At 53.4% G+C, this 23,703-nt stretch overlaps 3 protein-coding genes across 5 annotated transcripts in view; 1 reads left to right on the top strand and 2 right to left on the bottom strand.

The window, feature by feature from the left end:
• The window catches only part of LOC116949506 (uncharacterized), a 48,812-nt gene extending 42,424 nt beyond the window's left edge, over positions 1-6,388 (bottom strand). Inside the window, exon 1 of the mRNA XM_076072363.1 lies at positions 5,484-6,388. The gene's annotated coding sequence lies outside the window, so the exon portion shown is untranslated. The remainder of the gene's footprint in view (positions 1-5,483) is intronic.
• A 4,323-nt stretch (positions 6,389-10,711) lies between these two features.
• On the top strand, positions 10,712-17,701 carry GRWD1 (glutamate rich WD repeat containing 1). Its single transcript, XM_032967221.2, has 7 exons — positions 10,712-11,110; positions 12,755-12,872; positions 13,668-13,830; positions 13,953-14,166; positions 14,797-14,936; positions 15,279-15,476; positions 16,341-17,701. Exons 1-7 carry the CDS (start codon positions 10,885-10,887, stop codon positions 16,656-16,658), a joined length of 1,377 nt encoding a protein of 458 aa, XP_032823112.1. The 5' UTR covers positions 10,712-10,884; the 3' UTR covers positions 16,659-17,701.
• TSEN34 (tRNA splicing endonuclease subunit 34) lies at positions 15,072-23,669 on the bottom strand. 3 transcript variants are annotated; one of them, XM_032967226.2, is made up of 3 exons: positions 21,461-23,669; positions 18,942-19,152; positions 15,072-16,700 (listed from the first exon to the last, which is right to left on the bottom strand). In XM_032967226.2, the coding sequence occupies exons 1-2, from the start codon at positions 22,422-22,424 to the stop codon at positions 18,965-18,967; spliced, it is 1,152 nt and encodes a 383-aa protein (XP_032823117.2). In that variant the 5' UTR covers positions 22,425-23,669; the 3' UTR covers positions 15,072-16,700; positions 18,942-18,964. The 3 variants fall into 3 exon arrangements, with proteins under 3 accessions (XP_032823117.2, XP_075928491.1, XP_032823118.2); XM_076072376.1 differs by lacking the exon at positions 15,072-16,700 and having other exon boundaries at positions 18,804-19,152; XM_032967227.2 differs by lacking the exon at positions 15,072-16,700 and having other exon boundaries at positions 19,120-19,210.
• Between the last annotated feature and the right edge of the window lie 34 nt (positions 23,670-23,703).

The raw sequence follows: 23,703 nt of genomic DNA, 5'->3' as shown, positions 1-23,703 counted from the left end.
CAGTTACATATAAAGTCACGTAGAAGAAAAATAATAGATCACGACGTTTCGTGATGTATTATTTTTCTACGTGACTTTAACCGAAAGAACCAAAAAGTACGGAATCCCAGCAGTCACGAAAGCTTCAAATCAAGATTACTTACATTTCAACTCACCGAGACCCCTGTAAATCACGTGGCTTTATGTGTGCGCTCACACCCCCTCTCCCCTCTGAATCCCCTCCCTCCCTTCGCCCCTCCCCCTGTGAAAACAGACGCTGCTGCTGCTCAGCTGCAGCAACACCGTCGTCGAGATCCTTGTTGTAGCCTCTTCCAATCCTCATCTCTCCTGACCCTCTGCTCCCGTTTCTCTCGCTCCCTTCACTTATTTCCCATTATTTATATTCTTTTGTTCCATATTCTTTCTCCATACATTATAGCCGTGACTCGATCGCCCTTCCTGTGTTGTTGTCACGGGTAATAGGTTTTATATCTGCAATTACACAAAGAAACTCATTATGCACTCTGTAGTGGGGTTTTAGACTACTGCAATGTTGATGGACATCCCTTTTTTGTCAACACGCCGGGCCTTTCCACGCAGCGTGGGTCGTGGGGATTGTTTGACCATACTTCACCACGTTGGCTGGTAGAGAACCCCAGGACCGGTTCAGATTATATAATTAGCCCTTGATGTTAGCCGTGGCCGGCGATCGAATTCAGGTCCCCCTTGTTCATCATGTAGTGTACTAACCACTGCGCCAACGCTCCCTTCTAGTGGCAGAGTTATTGGCAGGTGAATACATCAATCAATCTTTGTTTCCAATTTCAGCGCGTGCGTCAATTGATCCTTCGACCTGTCTGCCTTCCGAACTCTCGCGAAGCAACGCGCTAACTCCAGTGTGTCGAGGAGGCGACACGTGTACGTGTGGTGGTGGTGGTGTGTGTGTGGGGCGTGTGTTCGTGCCGATGTTTGCACGCGCGTGCTTGTGTGTTTCTGCATGGTGGAGCGTGTGCGTGGTCGTGTGAGTGGCGTATGTGTGGGGTGTGTGCTGCGTCCGTGGTATGCGCGAAGTCGTGTGGTCCATATGTGGTATCGTATGTGTGTGGTGGTGGTGGTGTGCGTTAGAACTGTATTGTTGTTACGCCCTGTGAAGTGTGTTGTGTGGGTCCACGTTGGTATGCAGTCGACGACAGAAGAGACACAGAGACTCGGACACACAGAGACAATACAGACATACGGCGACAGATGCAAGTATCGAGACGACAGAGAGCTAATCACCATCTCTCCCCTCTCTCCACACTCTCCCTATTCTCTTCTTTCTCCCCCGAACTCTCCGCGCTCTCTCTTATCTCTCTCTCCACCCTCCCTTTTCTCTCCATTCTCTCTCCTCTCTCTCTCCCCTCTCTCTCTCCTCTCTCCCCTCTCTCTCTCTCCCCTCTCTCCTCTCTCCCCTCTCTCCTCCGCAAATTTCAGCTGCGTCACGGCGGCGGAGAGATCCGCAGTCACGAGACCCAGAAGCCCCCACCCCCCCGCCTTCATCCCCCACTCCCCCTCCCCTTCTCATCCATCCCGGAATGGCCCCTTGTGAAGGTGACCCCCCCCCCCCTATTATTAATAGCGCGTCTCACGTCCCCCTCGGCCGCCCCCCCTCTTCTCCGCAGCCCCCCCCACCTCTACACACACCCGCTTCGCTTTAATTGCGGATGCAGAGGGGACCTATCATGCGGTGAACACGGCACGCACGGCGACACGCACAGAGACCCCCCCCCGCCCCGGGTATAGCCGACTACGGCACAGGCTGTTGGAGCAAGTGCTTTTAGCGAGCACCTATTGGTGGGAAGAGCGGGCAAGGCGACACGCTCAGTCGCCTTTGTCTCTCTTCCCCCCCCCCTCCCTCCAATGTTGTTTATACAGAGACGCGAACGCCAAAAAATTGGCGTCATACACACATACACGCGTTTAAACACCTATTATTATACACAACCTCACGCACGCCACGCGCACTCCTATACGCACACACGCACGCCCAACACCATACACACACACACCAAACAGCACACACGCACACCCATACACAAACACACACGCTCAAATACATCCACACACAAACACACCCAAAAGCACACACGCACGCCCATACACAAACACACGCGCTCAAATACATCCACGCACAAACCCCTACATGTATACACACACACCCAAACACGCACGCACTAAATAGGGTAGGCGGGACCCCACGTCAGTGCGACACGTGACCACAACAAAAAAACACACACGGCACCTTGCAACACGCGGACACAACGATCACACCCCCCCTGAACAGACTGTTGGGGCAAGTTGGATCTATGACGGCCGGCACGGCACACGAGGGGGTCGGTGATCAACACCATGCCCGGGGCCGCCTTTGTCTTCCTAGTAGCGATGTTTATACACACCACGTACTTATTTGAGGCTGAGTCGACCTAGGGGAGGGCCGGGACCGGTTAAGATAATCGTCACTGGTGTTGGCCGTGAGCGGGAATCGAACCCGTGTCGCCGGGTTCATAGCGCAGCGCGCTAACCGCTACACTACCGCTACACACGTGCAGACACACACGCACGTACAGATACAGACACACGCACGTACAGATACAGACACACGCACAGACACACACAGACGTACAGATACACTCACACGTACAGACACACACACGTACATACACACACAGACACACACACACACACACGCACAGACACACACGTACAGATACATACACTCGCACAGACACACGCACGTACAGACACACACAGACACACACACGTACAGACGTACAGACACACACGCACACACACGTACAGACACACACGTACAGACACACACGTACAGACACACACACACGTAGACACACACACGTGAAGCTTGGGCAGCTCACGGAGATGCAATCTCTCTTTCAGAACCGAAACATTTAAACGCAGAACAAGCTCACAAAAGCAATCATAAACACATCCATCGTACACACACACACCGACCATAAACGACACTTTACACTGAGAGCGTATTAGGGTGAAGTTATTTAACAGCACGCAGAGCCGCTGCACGGCTTACAACACACACACACATCGGGCGAAGACGCTAAAACAACATCCACACGCAGCGTTACCTACGGGTTGTGGTCAAACATTGCAATAGTGAGAAATCACCAGCAAGTTACTCAATTGGGATCACACAGCCGCAGCAGCAACAATCTCATCTCTCCCCCCCCCACCAAACTCATGCGAGAGCCTGGCAGGACCCTCCTAAAAATAGTGTTGAGACTCAGTGAAGGCTTTTCCGGGTGAACAGGCAGAATGACAACAAAGTGTGTGGTGCGGAGCTGTTGTGGTAGGGGGACTTGCACAGTGACAACAACTTCCAACAACTTTCAACAACCGCGCGACGGCCCAAAGCGGCACAATTCCAACACAAGCGCAGTGGCACCAGAACTAAACAGCAAGTCACACAGCAACGCAATTATGTAACAGCACAAGAACACACGTCAACAGGAACATAGTCGCGTAATCACCACGCAACAACAACAACCATAGAATAACATAACACCACGGGCACAGCATAACGGTATACAAACCACCACAAAACATAACACCAACATAACACAAAACATAACACCAGCGTAACACAAAACATAACACCAGTATAACCCAAAACATAACACCAGCATAACAAAAAAACACAAAACCAGCATAACACAAAACATAACACCAGCATAACAAAACATAACACCAGCATAACACAAAACATAACACCAGTATAACACAGAACATAACACCAGCATAACACAAAACATAACACAAAACATAACACCAGTATAACACAAAACATAACACCAGCATAACAAGACAACCACACAACACAACAATAACTGAATATAAACTATCTTGTGTTACGCTGTTGTGTGTTTTTGTGTTATACTGTTGTGTTATACTGTTGTGTGTTGTCGTGCTATTGTGTGTATGTTGTGTCATTGTCACTCCACTGCTGGATGAGGGCATCCCCACACCCTGCGTTATATAACCATACTTCACCAGGCTGGTCAATACACGCCTACTGGGAGATTTATTACAGATGGGCACGCAGGTAACACAATATAAGGTACAGAGATTGTATTTCACAAACACGCACAGTGTGCACGTGTATGTACGTGCACACTGTTCTGTGTAACAACATAAGATGTCCTTTATGACGACAAAAACTACACAACGGTTCTTTATGTACCCAGCAAAGACTCAAATTAATCTCAAGACTCGTTTCCAAGAGGGTGCTGCCGCATTGGGATTCTTGGCCAATTCCATTCAGAAATTTGGCTTTCATGTGCATGCTTGGCTGCATGATTTGACATCACGGTAATGTACACAATCACACACACATACGTACATCATCACGCTCACATTCACATAAAATCACACACACAATCACACGCACACAGATACACAATCACACACGCACACAATACAATAAAACAAGTTATACTTGCACAAGGACAAATATCCACCGTGTAGCCTTAACAGACTGTTGGGGCAAGTGCTGTTAGCGAGCACACGATGGAGTGGGTGACCAGCAACCACGCCAGGCCACCTTTGTCTCCCCCAGTGCTGCTGCCTACACACAGAACCCAGGTACTGATTAATTGCCGAGTCAACCTAGGGGAGGCCCAGATATTCGCCAATGTCAACAACGATTGTGAGAGGGAATCGAACTCGGGTTGCCACATGCGCTTAACCCGCTACACCCTTATAAACACACACACACACACGAATCCACACACACGCATTCACACACACCAACACAAATACACCCACACACACACGAATACACACACACGAATCCACACACACAAACATCCACACACACACACCAACACGAATACACACACGAACACACACACACGAATCCACACACACGAATCCACACACACACGAATCCACACACACGAATCCACACACACACACATCTACACACACACACATCTACACACACGAATACACACACGAACACACCCACACACAGTCAAACGTAAACACTGCCACACGGGATACAGTTGCCAGAGTGGGCACTGCCCTGGGCGATGGAATTTGTGTTTTAAAATAAAAGCCACTCGGCATGCACAACAACTCCACCACTCTCTCTCTCTCACACCACCACCGATCACTAAACATCCCAACAACCACCACCACCACCACACTAACCACCACACTAATAATAATCAATAACACCATCATCACGAGCATCAAAACGTCAACCACAACTACACCACATCAACAATCACCACCCTCATCACCATCATATTCACGAACACCATCATCACAACTACCACCAACAACCATCAACCACACCAGCGCTGCTGCCACCACCACCACCGACAACAACAACATCAACATCATTTGTATCATCAAAAAGAAGCGAGGTCGCTCACGAACTTCAAATGTGTCACCGCGCGCAAGTCGCGAGGCTCGCTTCACATTCTCACCTGGACGGGAGCAGGGAGCAGGGCCGAGTGAGCTGGGCAAGGGGTAGAAGGGGCAGGGAACCACCTGAAGGGGCAGGGAACCACCTGAAGGGGCAGGGAAGGGCAGGGCAGGGCAGCCCCCCCACCACCTCGCCGTGACCCGCACTCCGCGTAGAGAACGAGATGGAGAGTGAACTCCGCGTCTAGCCGCGGCCGCCCGGAGTAACTCTCCCCGGGCCGAATCGCTTCTCCGTGCCCTCCTCCTTCTCCCCCTTCTCCTCCTCCATCATCATCATCACCGTCGTCGTCGTCGTTTTGCGCTGTATCCCCTGCATCTCGCGGAGTCCCAGGGCGGGGGACGGGGGGGGTACGGGATCCAGGGGAAATTTGCGAGCGTGGAGAGTAATTCTGCTCTTCTCCCGCGGTCTCTCCACGCCCGCAGAGAGTCGGAGGAGGGAGAGGCCCGGAGGGAGGAGCGAGGAGGAAGACGCCTCCGCTACGGAGTCCCCCACTCTGTGCGCTCTCCACCGTGGCAATTAACTCTCCGTCATCCCTAACTGCACTCTCCACCGTGCACTTAACTCTCCACCATCCCTAACTGCATTCTCCACCATCCCTAGCTGCACTATCCAGAGTGCACTTAACTCTCCACCATCCCTGACTGCACTCTCCACCATCCCTAACTGCACTCTCCACCATCCCTAGCTGCACTATCCAGAGTGCACTTAACTCTCCACCATCCCTAACTGCACTATCCAGAGTGCACTTAACTCTCCACCATCCCTAACTGCACTCTCCACCATCCCAAACTGCACTATCCAGAGTGCACTTAACTCTCCACCATCCCTAACTGCACTCTCCACTGTGGCAATTAACTCTCCACCACCCCCCTTACCGAACACTGAACTCTCAGCGCTCTTCCCCACACGCGGCCCACCACCACCACCGCCCCCCCCCCCCCTTCAACTCTCCACGACCTACTTGCTGTACGCTACTCTCCACGGCGTACTCAACTCCTCAGTTGTGTTGTACTCCGCACTCTGTGCTGTACTCCACACTCTGTGTTGTACTCCTCACTCTGTGCTGTACTCCGCACCCTGTGCTGCACTCCACACTCTGTGCTGTACTCCACACTCTGTGTTGTACTCCACACTCCACACCCTGTGCTGTACTCCACACTCTTGTCATCAGTGGTCGATACTCTCAAGCTCAGCGACTCGACTCAATCGGGATCAGAGGCCCCCTACCGGCCCCAGCTAACCCAGCTCACTCTTGCAAACGACTCTCTCTCTCTGTCTCTCCTGGAACACTCGAGTACTCTGTGGGTTAAACAAAATGAACTTGAGACGACTCTCCGCAGAGTACACTCCCCCCACTACCCCCCCCCCCCCCCCAATGTGCACGTACCCTGAACTCTACTCTCCAACGTATCGTGCTGCACCCTCCACTGTACTCAGCTCGCCATCATGAACTCGACTCCCCACGCTCACCTACTGTACTCTCCAACTCACCTACTGTACTCTCCACTCCGCACTGTATTCCGCTGTACTCCCCACCGTGCACTGTGCTGCACGCGCACTACTGTACCCTCCACACTCGCAGCGCTCTCCCTCCTGCACTCTCTCCGGCAGCAACCCAGCACAGTTCTCTCACTCTCCCCACACTCTCCGCCCTCTCTCCCTCTCTCTTCACTCCCTCTTCCCTCTCTCTCACTCTCCCCACACTCTCCGCCTTCTCCCTCTCTCTCTCCACTCCCTCTTCCCTCTCTCTCTCTCTCCACCCTGTCCGCCCACTCTACACCCACCCCCAAACCTCTCTCGCTCTCTCTTTTTTTACGATCAGAGGGAACAAGAAGGTGCTCGGTGTAGTCGGCACTTTGCTCCGTTCATCATTTCGTGTTTTTATGCTTTGCTTTATGTAACCCCCCCCCCCCTTTAAATGCAAGACCAAACAAAATATTTTTTTTTTATTTCTGCTCTCCTTACCCCTTCCCTCTCTCTCTTTTTTCCCTTCACTCTCTCTCTCACTCCACCCTCATGGTCCTTCACTCTCCTCACTCTGAACCCTCTCATTGCCCTTCACTCTCCTCACTCACTCCACCCTCATGGCCCTTCACTCTCTCACTCACTCCACCCTCATGGCCCTTCACTCTCTCACTCACTCCACCCTCATGGCCCTTCACTCTCTCACTCTCACTCCACCCTCATGGCCCTTCACCCTCTCACTCTCACTCCACCCTCATGGCCCTTCACTCTCTCACTCCACCCTCCTGGCCCTTCACTCTCTCACTCCACCCTCATGGCCCTTCACTCTCTCTCTCACTCCACCCTCCTGGCCCTTCACTCTCTCACTCTCACTCCACCCTCATGGCCCTTCACTCTCTCACTCTCTCCACTCTCATGACCCTTCACTCTCTCTCTCACTCCACCCTCCTGGCCCTTCACTCTCTCACTCCACCCTCATGGCCCTTCTCTCTCTCTCACTCCACCCTCATGGCCCTTCACTCTCTCCCCTCTCTCCACCCTCATGGCCCTTCTCTCTCTCACTATCTCACTCCACCCTCATGGCCCTTCACTCTCTCACTCTCTCACTCCACCCTCATGGCCCTTCACTCTCTCACTCTCACTCCACCCTCATGGCCCTTCACTCTCTCACTCTCTCCACCCTCATGGCCCTTCACTCTCTCTCTCCACCCTCATGGCCCTTCACTCACCCCTGTACACTCACCCTCCACTCACCCTCCACTCACCCTCCATTCACTCTCCACTCACCCTCCACTCACCCCCTCCACTCACTCCTGTGCACTCACGCTCCCTTTTCACGCTTTCCTTACTCAACTGGACTTTTCCAATCAAACTTTCCTCACTCTCTCCTCACACAATTATCCACTCACCTTCCCCTCCCTCACTCTCCCCTCCCTCACCCTTCCCTCCCTTGCTCTCCATTCACTCACGAACTCTCCCCTCCCTCACTTCCCCACCCCTCACTCTTACATCACTCTCCCATTATTCACCCCTCCCTCACTCTCCTCTCACTCACCCTTCACTCACTCTCCCCTCACTCACCCTCAATCACTCTCCACTCACTCACCCTCCCCTCCCTCACTCTCCCCTCACTCACTCTCAATCACTCACCCTCCCCTCCCTAATTCTCCCCCTCACTCACTCTCATTCACTCTCCCCTCACTCACCCTTCACTCACTTTCCCCCTCACTAACTCTCAATCACTCTCCTCTCACTCACCCTCCCCTTCCTCACTCTTCCCTCACTCACCCTCCCCTTCCTCACTCTTCCCTCACTCACCCTCCCCTTCCTCACTCTCCCTTCCTCACCCTCCCCTTTCTCACTCTTCCCTCACTCACCCTCCCCTTCCTCACCCTCCCCTTCCTCACTCTCCCCTCACTCACCCTCCCCTTCCTCACTCTCCCCTCCTCACTCACTCTCAATCACTCTCCCCTCACTCACCCTCCCCTCCCTCACTCCCCCCTTCCTCACCCTCCCCTTCCTCACTCTCCCTTCCTCACTCTCCCCTTCCTCACTCTCCCCTTCCTCACTCTCCCCTTCCTCACTCTCCCCTCACTCATCCTCCCCTTCCTCACTCTCCCCTAACTCTCCCCGCACACCCTCACTGAGCGTTATTCTGACCGAGCGACTGCGCCCGTGATGTGTGACTGGCTACGCGGCTGACCCCGCTACCTGACGACTCTGTTCCTCACAACTCACGGCTGCTCACTAGAGCCACGCGAGTTCGATTCCCCAGCCTCGTGACCGACGCGGCGTGAGGAGGCCCTCATCATCCAGCAGTGGATTTCCACAATGTCAGTTTATTAGTTGATTGTTGAAGGTGGTTGCATGTGGTAAGGTGCAGCTTTGCTATTTCTGACCCACGCCACTGCTGCTGAATGGGCCCCCACTTAAAGAGACAGCGCTACTCTTCCATTTCTCAGAAGAAGAAGAGGTGGAATTAATTATTATTTGAGATAACGTCAGATGTAAAACTAAGTGATATTTATCGGGAAACAGCTTTTTACAATTCTCATCAGCCCACACGGTAAACAAGTCCGTTCTCCCACTCTTACCATCTCTTTTGGCCCATCCATGTGCTACGAAGGAAAGCTATTTCCCGAAACGTCGCCTATTATATTATCCTGTCAGGGTCATACAAACACAGTTTAAAAAAAGGTGGAGTTTTAATTAATCATCATCGCACCACTAAGTATTCATGTCCCCTGCCAACACTAACAGGTTTGTGTAATTACACATTAATATTTTATATTTTTTCTTTAACCCCCCCCCACCACACATTTGTTCCATGACTAACGAAAATGAAACTTAATATTTCGGTCGTAAAAGCTTATTTTTGTTTATACAGACAACATAAATCATTTTTTTAATCTTTATAACCAGTACAATGACATCATACACCAGGGCCCAAGGCCGCTCGTTACATAACGCAGCCGCGCCATCTCCGCCGGTTGACTGCTGCACCCAAGGGCCTGATTACGCCACAGGGGTTATTTTACCATACTTCACCACGCTGTCAATTGCCCTTTGAAGGCAGGGGAGCATAGGTGTGTGTATTACAACAACGTCCAGGAGCATCTTAACAACGCGCAGGTGGATTTGTTCATCACGTACGTGTGTATCGTACACGTCGTGCACTCCCACAAGCCAAATGTGTGGCTGATGGCTCTCTATTGTGTGGTGTGACTGACAGATTATTTTCCCCCAACATAAGCACGCGAACGGGTTGGGTCGCCGAAGGATTTCGTTTGGGCTCCACGAGCAAAGTCTTCCTCTTCCGGAAGAAGTCTTCCCGTTTACGGAAGCGTTACGATTCGAGAAGACGTCTCCTGTTTCTAGACGACATCTTCCCTATTGAAGGGGGAAGATTCCATACTCTGTGATTGACAGGTGCAAGGCAAGTTTACGTTTTGAGAACTAATGCTTCCGATTTGAGAAGAAGTCTTCCGATTCGAGAAGACTTCGTACTATTCCAGTAGATTTCTTCCGATCCGAGAAGCAAATCTTCAAGATGATTTTTCGATTTAAAGCTTTCGTTACCGCAGGGATTAATCTTCTTGGTTCTTTCGGTAAAGTCACGTAGAAGGGAAAGAATAAAATAAAAAATAAAACAATAAAATAAAATTCTCACGACGTTTCGGCCGCCGAAACGTCGTGAGAATTTTATTTAATGTTTTTTTATATTATTTTATTATTTCCCTTTCGGCCGCCGAAACGTCGTGAGAATTGTATAATGTTTAATTTTTATTATTTTATTATTTCCCTTCCGATGATTCTTAGGAAGGAAAAAAAATCCTTCCGATTCAGGAAGACGGCCACGTGGCCGATGGCAGTAAACCACGCCCCCCCCCCAAATTACCGACGTCACTTCTGGTCACGTGTGGCGCGTCCGAGGCAAGATGTCCGCGCCGGGCAGGGAACACGTGGAGGAGGTGGTGGAGGAGGAGATGTCGGGCGAGGAGGAGGAAGAGGAGGGCGAGGAGGAAGAGGAGGGCGAGGAAGAGATGGCAGAGGGTAACGGGGAGTCGCAGCCCCGGGTGTACCTGCCTGGGCAGCCGCTCTCGGCGGGCGAGGAGTTGGTGCGCGACGACTCTGCCTACCACATGTACCACCAGGCGCAGACCGGTACGGGTCCGGGACAGGGGTAGGGTTAGGGCTATAGCAGGGTGACTGTGGGAAGAGTTAGGCTGACAGGGTAGAATCGGGTACGGTAGGGTTGGGAAGGGTCAGATTCGGTGACCCCCCAACTCTGCGGGCCGGGTCTGTAGAACGCGTGGCCCCACTCCGTATTGTCTCAGGGAAACTCAACTCCGGCCGCGGTGCTGAGCGGTGATGCAGACATCAGGCAGCGCCCACGATTAAAAAAAAATACTTCTACAAAATAAAAGTTGGACTTTAGTGAGGAAAAATAGGCCAAATACTCCGTAGAACTAGAACGAATGTCTAGAGTTACCGATAGTGGAGGCCCTGACAGCAGTAAAGTGAGCAAGATATTGTAGGGCGGCACCTTTACCTGTTTAAATGTTTGTATGGGGAGCGGTGGCGCAGTGGTATCGCGCGCACAGCATACACCAGTGACGATTTTCTGAACTGGTCATGGGCTTCCCCTAGGTCGACCCAGCCTCAAATAAGGACTAGTGCGGTGTATAAAATATCGCCACTGGGGAGACAAAGGCGGTTGGGCGTGGTGCTGGCCAACCATCCCCTGCCGTGTTCGGCCTTAACAGCACTTGCCCCAAAAGTCTGATAAGGCTTTACGGGGGATCTTTATCTTGTATGGACAAAGGGAGGTTGTAAGGAAAAAGTGGACAATTTATTGTTCGGGTGTCTCCGTGACAATGATGACTTGTCCACCGGCCGATGGGACGTTTTGAGAACTAAGACGCACCCCAAGCTTGTGTCCGGTGCCAATGAGCTCGTACAAATCTGGTGACACACCTACCGAATTATACAATTGGCATCTTTCTTCCCAGACCTGTTTTCTTAATGCTTCTGAAGTAATGCACTCTCGGAAGGCCGTGTAGCTGATGGAATGTTTAAACGTACTTTTATTTATTTTTATAAGGAGGGATAGATATTCATACCTGTCAACCCACACGGTTTATCCGTATTCTTGTACAGGGAAATTTAGTTTTCAGGTCCATACGGCGTACAGCCGTTTCCATACGGGCAAAAACATGTTTTTTTATCTATTTATTTCTCCCATGCGATGGTACTTTGTAGGATGAACGTTGAGATTTATAAGAGCACGGAGTGACCAATAAGGTCTGAATTGGTCTGTAAAAAGTAGGCACAGATAAGGGGTTTACAGGTATGGATATGGGAAGGGGGCGAATTGTCTGCTTATACTGGTAGGAACGAAGTTGTAAACTGAGTGTACCAGCCTGCAATAGATTAATGTGTCCGTCCGTCCCCTTTCAATACTTTAACGAAGTGAAATCTCGTGCTGTTGGGTGTAAAATCAGCAATAGACAGCGCAGAGACTTGTCCTACCAGCCTACCCTGCAGGGACCTGTTTTGTGCACCAACTTTTCCTTGAAAATGCAGGGGGGGGGTGAAGTTAATCTTATGATCTCGAGAATATAGTTCAAGTTTAAAGTTTATTCTGTCTTAACCAGGTAGTGAGAACATTCTCGTGTGCAAGTGTGACCTGGATCACAAAAATGACAAAAGCAAAACAAACTAAAAATAAAGTAGAGGAATGACGCAGTAGCAGTCGGAGCAAAAACAAGAACTGTGTTGTTGGGTGGTTTCTCTCTCTCTGCGCAGGGGCTCCGTGTCTCAGCTTCGCGTTCATCCCCGACGAGCTGGGCGAGCAGCGCACCGACTTCCCCCTGACCATGTACCTGGTGGCTGGGACGCAGGCCGACACGGCGCAGGCCAACAGGTGCCTGGGCCTTCTGATGGTCGGCAGGAGCGTTGCAGCCGCCATTTCCTTACCACAGCAGCTACTGAGATCCTCATTCGTGCCTTAATCACACCCCCACTGGACGTTTGCAACTCTCATCCACAGGCTCCCCCAAATCCCTCGGCCTCAAACTCCAGACGATGCAAATGCCGCGGACCAATTCCTCACACTTGTAAATGAGACCACGTCACTCTAATACTCCCGATCCCTCCACTAGTTCACAGTCCAATCCCGGATCAATATCAAGATCGCCCTCGCCGTTTTTAAGATCCATTGACTTTTCTCTGCCTGCCTGTTGCTTTCCAGTTCTCCCCACACTCTCCTACATCTCCCCAATATATCTCACTCCGCTCCCCTCCACATCCTCTGCCCACAGTCAACCTTCACGCAGTGGGTCACTCATTCTATTTTGCTGTGCTTCGTGACGTTATGTATTAAGGACAGTTGTGTATTCACATGCTCTTGATAGCTTTACCGATTTCCACAAAAAAATCTAAATTTTGGTTGCAGACTCTTGTCCTAATGCTTGTCCTCCCAGCAGTATACACAAATACACTGCAGCGTCGAACATTTGCTCACTGTGTGGTAGGCTAAATGGTGGATATTCCCACCTCTTACAAGATAGCTGGCCGGCATTACATAGTAAAAAAAAATAACCCCTAGAGGGACTCTCTATAGCTCTCTCCAGTGGAGGCCCCTGAGCCGGCAGTGGCGTGAGCATCAATGACGGGGTGTGCCATCTGTTCCCCGTGGCGATGGCCGTCCCGCACCCAGGCTGCTTGTGATGAAGATGTCAAACTTGTTGGGCACTGGCCGCGGTCGCGAGGAGGAGACTGCGGCGGAGGACGAGAGCAGCGACGACAGCGACGACGAGGACGCCAAACCGCAGATGGACACGGCGCTCATGCCACACTACGGTGCCGTCAACCGCGTGCGGGTGAGTGGTGTACTCTAAGGGTGAGCGGTGTGACGAGGGTGAGCGGGGGGACTCGAGCAGACGATCGATCAGTGGTGTTATGTTTGTAAATATGCGCCCGGTGCCCGCCGCCCGTGTTGCAGGTGTCGCGTGTGGGTGGGGTGGCGCTGGCGGCTGTGTGGTCGGACAAGGGCCGCGTGGAGCTGTGGGACCTCCGGCCCCAGCTCGCCGCCGTCGAGTCTCCGCAGGCGCTCGTGAGCTTCGTGCGCGAGAAGCAGAACGAGCTGAGCCCCGTCTTCTCCTTCTCGGGGCACCTCACCGAGGGCTTCGCGCTCGACTGGTCGCCCACCGTTCCCGGTGAGTGCCGCCTCCTCGCACTCCCGAGGTCACGCTTTCACTTCCCCGGTTTATAGCAAAACTTGGGAGGACCCCCCCCCCCCCCTGAAAGAGTGTTAAGATTTAGTGAGGCTCTCCTGGGTAAACGTGTAATAATAATGATAAATAATAATTTTAGCTTTCCAGCTAAAGCGAAAATTGCAAAAAGCTCTGTGCAGTGGGGAGCGCAACCACTTCCTCGATTTCCTGACTTCCCTTTTTATGCTGTCCAATCAAGGTTGACGGTGTTAATGTATTAGCTCTGTTAAGACGGTTTTTCTGTGTATGTCCATCGATCATCCTGTCTATAGCGGGGAGGGGGGGGGGGTCACAGTCGCTCCCTCCATTTCTTACCATTTCACTTCTTTGTAATGCTTTGTAGTTGACGGGGAAATTCCACGAGTGCTCTCCTTCGGCACGGGCAGCCACATTAATCTCGTGAACATGATCCAAAGCAAGCAGAAACAGTGTCAAGTTGTGTAGCCAATCGGGGTTTGCCCGTATAGAAAGCTGGTCAAATCGATTAAAGGATTTGCCGATCCTCGATCGCGTGACGAGTGTGGCTCTAACCCGTGCCATCCCCGTGCCCCCAACCCCCCCACCGACCCCCAGGCCGCCTGCTGAGCGGGGACTGCAAGAAGAACATCCACCTGTGGAGCCCGCGGGACGATGGCTGGCACGTGGACCAGAGGCCCTACACGGGGCATACTAAGTCCGTGGAGGACCTACAGTGGTCTCCTAACGAGGCGACGGTAATTAGCGGTCGCCTTGACGATTTCTACCCTCACCTTCCCCCCCACCCCGCCCCAGCCGCTCACTTCGTATTTACGCTCCGGGTGCCGGAATGCAAGTAGCGATTGTTTCAAGTCTCGTTTGCTAATAACAACTTAAAATTGTCGTGTTTATTTTGTATAACCAGGTGAGAATTTGAGATACTAAGATAGCAGTCTCATTTACAAGAGTGACTCGGGGTCACCAAAATGACAAAAGCTAAATAAATAAAGTAACAGCAATGTGCCCGGCCCGCGTCTTGCCGTTCTTGTCCTCGCGAGTTGACCGTGGTTGCCCCTCTCTGCTGCGTCGTTGCCGCGCAGGTGTTTGCGTCGTGCTCGGCGGACGCGTCGGTGCGCGTGTGGGACGTGCGCGCCGCCCCTGCCAAGGCGTGCATGCTCACTGCCGAGCACGCCCACGACGCCGACGTGAACGTGATCGACTGGAACGGGCGTGAGCCCTTTCTGGTCTCCGGCGGAGACGACGCCCTCATCAAAGTCTGGGACCTGCGCCAGTTCCAGGTACCGGGGGGGCCCTCATGATGCGGCTCAGAGTTGGCCCACGTTTGCCACTCATTGCAGAGGTTTTCACCCCCGGTTGGAATCCGGCAGGCCGCCTCGGTTATTGCTGCGGCATGTGTGTACTGTACGATTATGATGCGCTGTCTGCTTCACAGCTGAAGTTTAGAATCCAAATTGGCCCAATTCGAAATGTTGCCTGCAAATTACTCCATTGGGATTACACGCGCAGCAGCGATCGTCACCCCCTACTCGTAAGCTGGGTGCCGAGATAGCCGATACCGCAACAGGGCACCCCCAGGGACAGCTGTCGCTAGGAGTGTCCTTTCCTCAAGGACAGCTGTCGCTAGGGGTGTCCTTTCAATTGTTTGAGATGACACGCAAGTCGCTCATCACGCGTGTGAAGTGCTCGGACGCCCCGGTGTAAAGGAGAGCGCTCTATTGCAAACAAATTGTGATTAATGGACATCCCAGAAAAAATATAACCGACCTGGAGTATGCGTCCTAAAAATACCGGGGCTAATTCAGGGCTGGGGCACCCCAGAATGTGATTTATTACAAAACTCCATGATTTCCATAAAGACCACATTTAGTCCATTGACAGCTGCCAAATCAACATCCATCTCCTCGCTGCTCTGAAGCTCACGTTGCTCGCCGTGACGTCTTCAACCACCGTCTGCTGCGTTCTCCGATTTCATTGTCGTCCGAATCGTTTAGCAGAGTTCTGTGAATTAAATCTCAAGTATCGCACCTCTGGCAAGACGTGCACGGCGTGACGTGCGGCGTGGAACATGCGATCTGACACGTGCACCCTTGTCACCCCTCCTCCCCCCTCCCCCCCCCCCCCGTGCATGCGCACGTGAGCAGAAGGGTGAGCCCGTGGCGCGTTTCAAGCAGCACACCGCCCCCATCACGTCGGTCGAGTGGCACCCGGGCGACAGCTCCGTGTTTGCGGCATCGGGCGCCGACGACCTCCTCACGCAGTGGGACCTCGGCGTCGAGAGCGACGCCGAGGCCGTTGGCGGCGACACCCCCGGGGAGCTGGCCTCCATCCCCCCCCAGCTCCTCTTCATCCACCAGGGCCAGAGCGACATTAAGGAGTTGCACTGGCACCCGCAATGCCCCGGCGTCATCGCCAGCACGGCGCACAGCGGCTTCAACGTCTTCCGCACGGTCAGCGTCTAATAACCGCGAAGCAGTGACGGAGGAGAGGACACCGGCTGAAACCTGCAGCCGTGGCAGTGGTTGGGGGAAAAAATAAAAACAAGAAATGAACTACGACTCTTTTGCACAGCTGGCCAGAAGAGCAGCGAGCTACTAGAATATTATTCTGCTATCTGAACTCGATTATTAGATTTTTTTATCCCCCCCCCCCCAGCTTCATTCCGATTGTGATATCGGCATCGTTTAATGGAGTCTCGGTGCCCCGTGCCATGGGATAGTGAAGGGTCCACTGAAGAAGTAAACACAGGACTACTTCTGGAATCTCTTATCCACATGTGGGAGCACCCTGCTACAGGAAATTCCAACTTTTATTATTTTTAATTCTCAGCTGGAGTTTAGCCAAATTAAGAGAGGAAACAATTTCACGTGATGGGGGTGTTTTACGCAGTCATCGGTTATCAGGCTGAGAACATCAACTCGCTTCACCCGAGGACCCTGAACAATCGCAGGCATCCAACACTCGGATTGGAACTCGGGCTCTCTCGGCGGTGCCGGCTCAACGTCTTGGACCACTCAGCCACATGGCCGCCTTGAATTGACACCGATGGGGTTTTATGATGGTTTATTTGTAGATGAAACCTTCAACTTGCTACACTTAAGAATCGGGTTGAAACACAGGCGGCCGAATCCCGGCTCCGAGCCCAGGGCACCGGCTCGGCACCTCCGACCCACCCGGCCAATTCCGATTGAGCAGCCTCCAGTGGGGCTTGGATTCCTGGTCTGGTTGGGTAACACTGCTACCACCGTACCCCGCTTACAAAGTAGAGTTCACCGCAGCTGCAACAGCTCCGAGCGTGTCTGCCCTGCCCCGTCTCCCCGTCGCGGTGGGAACTCTTTTAGCTTAACGGTCGACGCGCGGCGGATGACCCAGTGGCGGTCACGAGGCGCCTCGGTGTGTTTTTCTTGTAACGTGATTCCGCCGGTGTGGGGGAAGGGGCGTTAGAGATGCCTGCGTGGTCACGTAACTCCGCGGTTGCGTAGGAAATAAAAGCGAGCTATTTACACGACGCTTCCTCCGTCACCGTTTTTGAAAGAATGAGGCTTTGGCCGGTTTGAGTGTAGCATTGTTCTGTAACGATTCGTCGTCGGGTGGTTCTACGCGACACAACAAGCAAGCATACTCGACTGCTGCCGAGACGCTGAATGTCAAAACAGGTCTATGTAGCTTCTATTGGACCAATGCTGCCTCAATGATGCACTTTTCAGAAGACTGGCTGATGGGATGTGTAAAAAATATATACTTAATGTTTGTGGAGGTGGCAAATTGTCTGCTTATTCATTAATCGGTTATAAGAGTTTTATCTTGATACGTAGAATTGTGGAAATGATATGCAAATTTTGGGTGGATTTTAGCGCAGACCACTGCACTGTTGACCTGGCCGCCTGGGGTTCGATTACTCGGCACCAAGCCGGGAGTGAAATGCCAATACACAAGGGTGGTAATTAAGCTTCTATGGCGATCAAGCAAATTAACAATAACAGCAGTCTGAGCAGTAAACACAAGTGCATGTTCTCTATTGCCAAGAAATTCTGGTCTGCTCTGCTTTTGAAATGGGGAGGTGGTTCGCACGTTGCACAAAAAACAACTACCAGAGTTCAAATCCTGGCCAGAGCCAAGATCAATGGCAAGTGTACTGTATCTCAAACCATGCACTGACCAGGGTGGTGAAGTATGGCCAAACAATTACCATAACCACCAAGGCATGGGGAACTCCCCTCATCCGGCAGTGGGGTGACGAATGGGGCTGCAAGCTATTTTGTTGATTTTTTTATACTTTCAGGATTAGGTTCACGCATTAAGGAACTCTGTACAAACGAGAAAAAAAGAGCGAGACTACGAAACCATCCGTCCTGGATCGTAAGGAGTCGCAGGATTTGCTGAGGGTTGCTTGGGACCAGACTCCCGTCCCCCCACTCCTCGGCCTCTTATTCACCACGAGCCGGGCAGCCAGAGGTGTTGCGTTACGCGATTGATGTTGCAGCTTGGCTGTGGGAGGGGGGAGGTGAGAGGTCAGCAGTGGCGTAGCTAAAGAGTGTGCAGGCGGCGCAGACCCCACGTATCCACAGCGCGGTGGGGGGGGCTAAATTCCAACAGCGCAGAGGTGGTTGGAGGTTCAAAGTTGGAGGTTTTATTTTGGTTGGAGGTTAAAGAATGAGCTCTTGGTGTTTGTGATATTTCACGGAGGAGGAGGAGGTGGTGGGAGGCTGAAGCTGCGACATTGGAGGTCGCGGGTCGGAACTTGCCGGTTGGGCAAGGGCTGCGGTGGTCACTTCCAGCCACTCCACTGCAGGGACGTGTAGCGGACGCCGTCTCGGGGCATCGGCGAGCACAGCAGCACCGTCTTCTTCACGTTGCTGCCGAGACGCGCGGCCGCGAGCAGCTCGACGAGCGCCATCGGCCGCTCGTCGTCGCGACACAACGCGATGAAGTGCGAGTGGAAGCGCAGGGGGTCTCCTGCAGATGCGCGCCACGAGAGATTAGCGGAGCGGGTTCGACCTTGCCAACAGCTGGCCTGAAATGATAATGGTTAGGGCTGGTTGGTATTGTCCCGAAAGCGCCGCGTTTCACAGACGGATGCAGTCTGTCAGGAGGGAGCGATATTGCCGTGTTAATCCCAATTCTGAGTAATTTATGGGTAATTTTCTGATTTGGCAAATTTTGACCGTGATGCCGACACAATGGACCACTCGTTTCGCAATGGCATCGGGGGATCCTTAGCGTCCGCTGTGAAGCAAATGGTGCGTTTGTACCGTGAATACACCGGAAGGATTAACCAGGGTGGCCTGCCAGATACGAACCTCCGCAACACACACATCAATGACGTTTTATGGAAATCGTCACTGGCAATGAGTGTATAAACACATTGCAATGGCGTTTGCAAAACATCCAAAAATATCGGACTACAAAGCTTGCGCAATTGTTAGTGGCGCCGGTTCAGGCATCCTTTCTCGCTTGTCCGGTTTCCTGCACCCACCCACCACCCCCCACGTGCGAGGACTGCGCGCGTTACAACTTCTACAGCTTTCGATTTAAAGCTTTCGTGACTGCAAGGATTCATCTTCTTTGGTTCTTTCGGTAAAGTCACGTAGAATGAGAATAAAATAAAAAAAACAATAAAATTCTCACGACGTTTCGGCCACTTGTGTTGCGGCCGAAACGTGAGAATTTTAGTGTTATTTTATTTTATTATTTTATTCTCATTCTACGTGACTTTACCGAAAGAACCAAAGAAGAACTTCTACAGCGGCGGCGTCTTCATATCTGCCATATGAAATCATCAATAGGGGCCATCCATTTAGTACATACGCAAAAATCTGTCAAAACTTGATCCCTCCTTGCACGCACGCGGACTTTTTACACCCCCCCCCCTCCCATCTGCGTACGTTCGCTTGACCCGCCCCCCCCCCCGTCCGAATCCTATAGAACGGCCGATATTTAATCCAGGCAGAAACGATGAAGGATTAATAATATTAACGTTCTGATGATGATTGCAATCGAAACGTATGCTATTACTTAATTTCTTTTCCTTTCTACGTGACTTTACCGAGAGAACCAAAGGGTAATATTAACGTGCTTAAGCAGCAAACAGTCCACCGCCGGACTATCTAACTCATTTGAAGGTCAATGTAGACAAATTATTATAGAGGCTTCACCCGCCCCCCCCCCCCCCGTTTCCTATGCGTACATTGTCAGCAGACCTCCCCCCGCCTCCCCGCTCCATGCGTACGGACTAAACGGATGGCCCCATAATAGTCGCAGCATTGCTTCCACGTTAACCAAAAACCTCTTAGGGGCAGGTCGCGTCAAGTGTGGACGCGACCTGATGGCTGCTCTCCCCTCCCCCTAGCGGGCGGTCGCCGCTGCTCTTGTTCGGGCTAGGGGGCCAGGCTAGGGGGCCGGGCTAGGGGGCCGGGCTAGGGGGCCGGGCTAGGGGGCCGGGCTAGGGGGCCGGGCTAGGGGGCCGGCCAAGGGGGCCGTACATAAATGACGTCACGAGATTTTGGACGATTGTTGACCCCCCCTCCCCTTTTCGTCACAGGGCGTCACAAAAAGTCAGACCCCCACCCCCCCTCAAATATGACGTCACAAAGCTCTGCCCCCCCCCCCAAATAAAATATGCTTCAAATCGCTTTAAACTACTGTCATTGTAGTGCGGATTTAATGTGGCGCTGCACTCTGATGTTGTAGGAGAAAACATTTATTACAAAGTCTATTTAATTAAGTAGAACGTGTTGTCTGTATCTATTTAAAGTTGCGCATTTTGATGTGACGTCACATTTCTCAACCTCCCCCCTCGTCACACATCGTCACAAATGTCTGACCCCCCCCCCCTAGGTGCGTGACGTCATTTATGGACAGCCCCCTAGGGGTGTCCCTGGGTGGGGGCCCTGCACTACCAAATGTCCCTGTGGCCTCTCACCCCCCCCCCCCAACAATCCGCTCAGCGTACCTGGTAAGATAAGACGAAGTTTATTTTTTTTATTTTTATAAATAAAAGCTCTTTGTTTACCTTTCCTTTCCTATACTTTGCATTCCTATTGCTTTTGTATTGTTTGTTGTAACGTTATGACCTGCCGCTACCGGAGAGCTTTACAGCTCATCGGATTCCTCCAGTATTCAATAAACCTTCTGATACCCAGACTCCCACGGATCGAACTCAACCCCCCCCCCAAACCACAGCAACGCGGAAATTTCCCCGGGCCCCGTGAGCACTTGCGCAGCGCGGCGACTTCTTTCGCACCGTACACGTGGCCAACCGTACCGGGGTAGACGAGGAAGTCTCCCCCGAACTTGGCGCCGCTCGTGAGGTGCAGGCCGCGCCGCTGCAGGTCGCGGTAGACGCGGTAGCGCAGCTCGTGGTGCGGCGCGACCGGCGGGTGGGCCCACGGGGCGGAGGCCGCGCGACACTCCACGACGCGCAGCGCGGCCCGCGACGTGCGCACCTGCACCAGCATGCTCTCGCGCGTGAACTGCAGCCCCGCATCGTCCTCATCATCATCATCGTCCTCGTCGTCACCGGCGGCAGCAGCAGCAGCGGCGGCGGCATTGTCCTCCTCGGCCTCCTGGCCGGCATCGCGGTGGTCCGCGCACGCCTCACCAAGCTCCATGCCCTCCTCAAACTTTTGCTCGCCCCTCTCACCCGTCGTCACCTTGTCCCTCTCGCCAGCATCCTCAGTAGGTTCCACGTCCAACTCAGGTCTCTCCTCAAAGTCGCCCCTACCTCCTCCACCACCACCACCCATCCCGTCTCCACCCCTCGTCTCTCCTCCTCCTCCACTGCCGTCGCCGCGTCCGCCCCGCGCCCTGCGCCGCTTCGCCTCGCGTCCCCGGGCGATGGTGTCGGCCAGATCCCCCCGCATGCGCGCCCTGCGCTCCCGAATGGCGAGGCGCCTCTGCTCCCTGAATCCACGTTCCCGTTCCTCCTCCAGCTCCTGCACCCTGCGCTCCGTCTCCTCGCCGCCGACCGCCGCCGCGGGCCTCACGAGAACGGCGGCTCCCGTCTCGGCCAGGAGCCTCGCTTCCTCGGCCATGAGGATCACGGGGAGGCCCAGGCGCGAGTTCTGCCGGGGCTGCCGCGCCAGGGAGCCCGCGGGGGAGCCCGCGATCCCGTGCCGCTCCCGGAGATCGCGCGCATCGGCCGCGCTCCACAACAGCGCCGCGCCGCCCGCGGACACGTGCACGAGCAGCGGGGGCACGCCGCGGGGTCCCTCCTCCTGGTCCGACATGACCCGACCCTCTCACCCCCTCACCTGACTCCCTGTCCCGACCTCACCGCCGTCCTCACCTCAACCCCTTGACCTGACCACCTCAACCCCTTGACCTGACCTCACCTGGGGTTACTGATGCAATCCCGCTGCTGGCTGTCCGCGTGTTGAACTGAGCGCGGTTATTGTTGTTTCAAGAGCCTGATGAAGAGAGACGATTGGGAGGAGGGGGATTTCAAAGTGTTGGGAGTGCGAGGGACTAAATAAGTGTTGTGACCTGCGGTGTGGCGAGGGGATGAATGAGGTGGGTGAGCGAGTAGGTGGTCAGTTCACGTGTAATTGTAACCCGTTTTTGTGGCGGTGGAACTCGGTTGTAGATTGATCTGACCTGACCGCTTTGGTCGGGACCGTCTCTCTGCCCTCCCGGCCTCACCGCCCGCTGCAACTGCAACCCCTGAACCGGCTGGAGGGGGGGAAGTCCCCCTTACACTACCATACGATGTCTGTAAACCCCTGATGGCCCCCTCAGAATTCACCTCCCTGGCCTTACCTCTTCGGCCGGGCCTTGCCCCCCTCTCGCTGCCCTTCTCGTCCCTGCCCTTCGCCCTTCCCCCCCCCTCCGTGCCCCGTTCGCCGGTTCCCCGGATGAGACGAGCGAGTGAAGAAGCGTGGCTCGGGCTAGCGGCCCCCTCACCCCAGCCACACGTGGCCGGCGAAGGGGACCCCCGTGGGCCGGCCGTCATATGGAGGCGACGGAGTCCGCACCGAGGCCCCCCCCCTCCACCCCCACGTAACATGGCCGCTCTGTTACTCAGAGTCATGATGACGTTGGAGGGAGGGGGGTGGTGACCATGACGACGGTGATGGTAACGATGACGACGGTGATGGTAACGATGACGACGGTGATGGTGACGATGACGACGGTGATGGTGACGATGACGACGGTGATGGTGACGATGACGACGGTGATGGTGACGATGTTTAAAGATGATGGTGGTGATGGTGGTTGGTGGTCGCGAGGTCTTGTGAAGAGGGCTTGGTTTAGCGGTCAGCGCGCTGCGTTGCGAACCCGGCGACCCGAGTTCGATTCCAACTCACGACCACCGGACACCCAGTGACGATTATTTGAACCGGTCCTGGGCAGCCCCTAGGTCGACTCAGCCTCAAATGGAGTGCATGGTGTGGTGCGTAACACATCGCCACTGGGGAGACAAAGGCGGTCGGGCGTGGTGCTGGCCACTCAACCCTCCTCGTGCCACGATGTCGGCCTTCATAGGTGCTCGCTAACAACGTATTGGTG

The sequence above is a fragment of the Petromyzon marinus genome, chromosome 37 (genome assembly GCF_048934315.1).
Source record: "Petromyzon marinus isolate PM22_M1 ecotype Great Lakes invasive population chromosome 37, UKy_Petmar_22M1.pri1.0, whole genome shotgun sequence".
Classification (NCBI taxonomy): Eukaryota; Metazoa; Chordata; class Hyperoartia; order Petromyzontiformes; family Petromyzontidae; genus Petromyzon; species Petromyzon marinus.
Note: the sequence above shows the minus strand (reverse complement) of the source record. Positions and strands in the feature narration are given on the sequence as shown.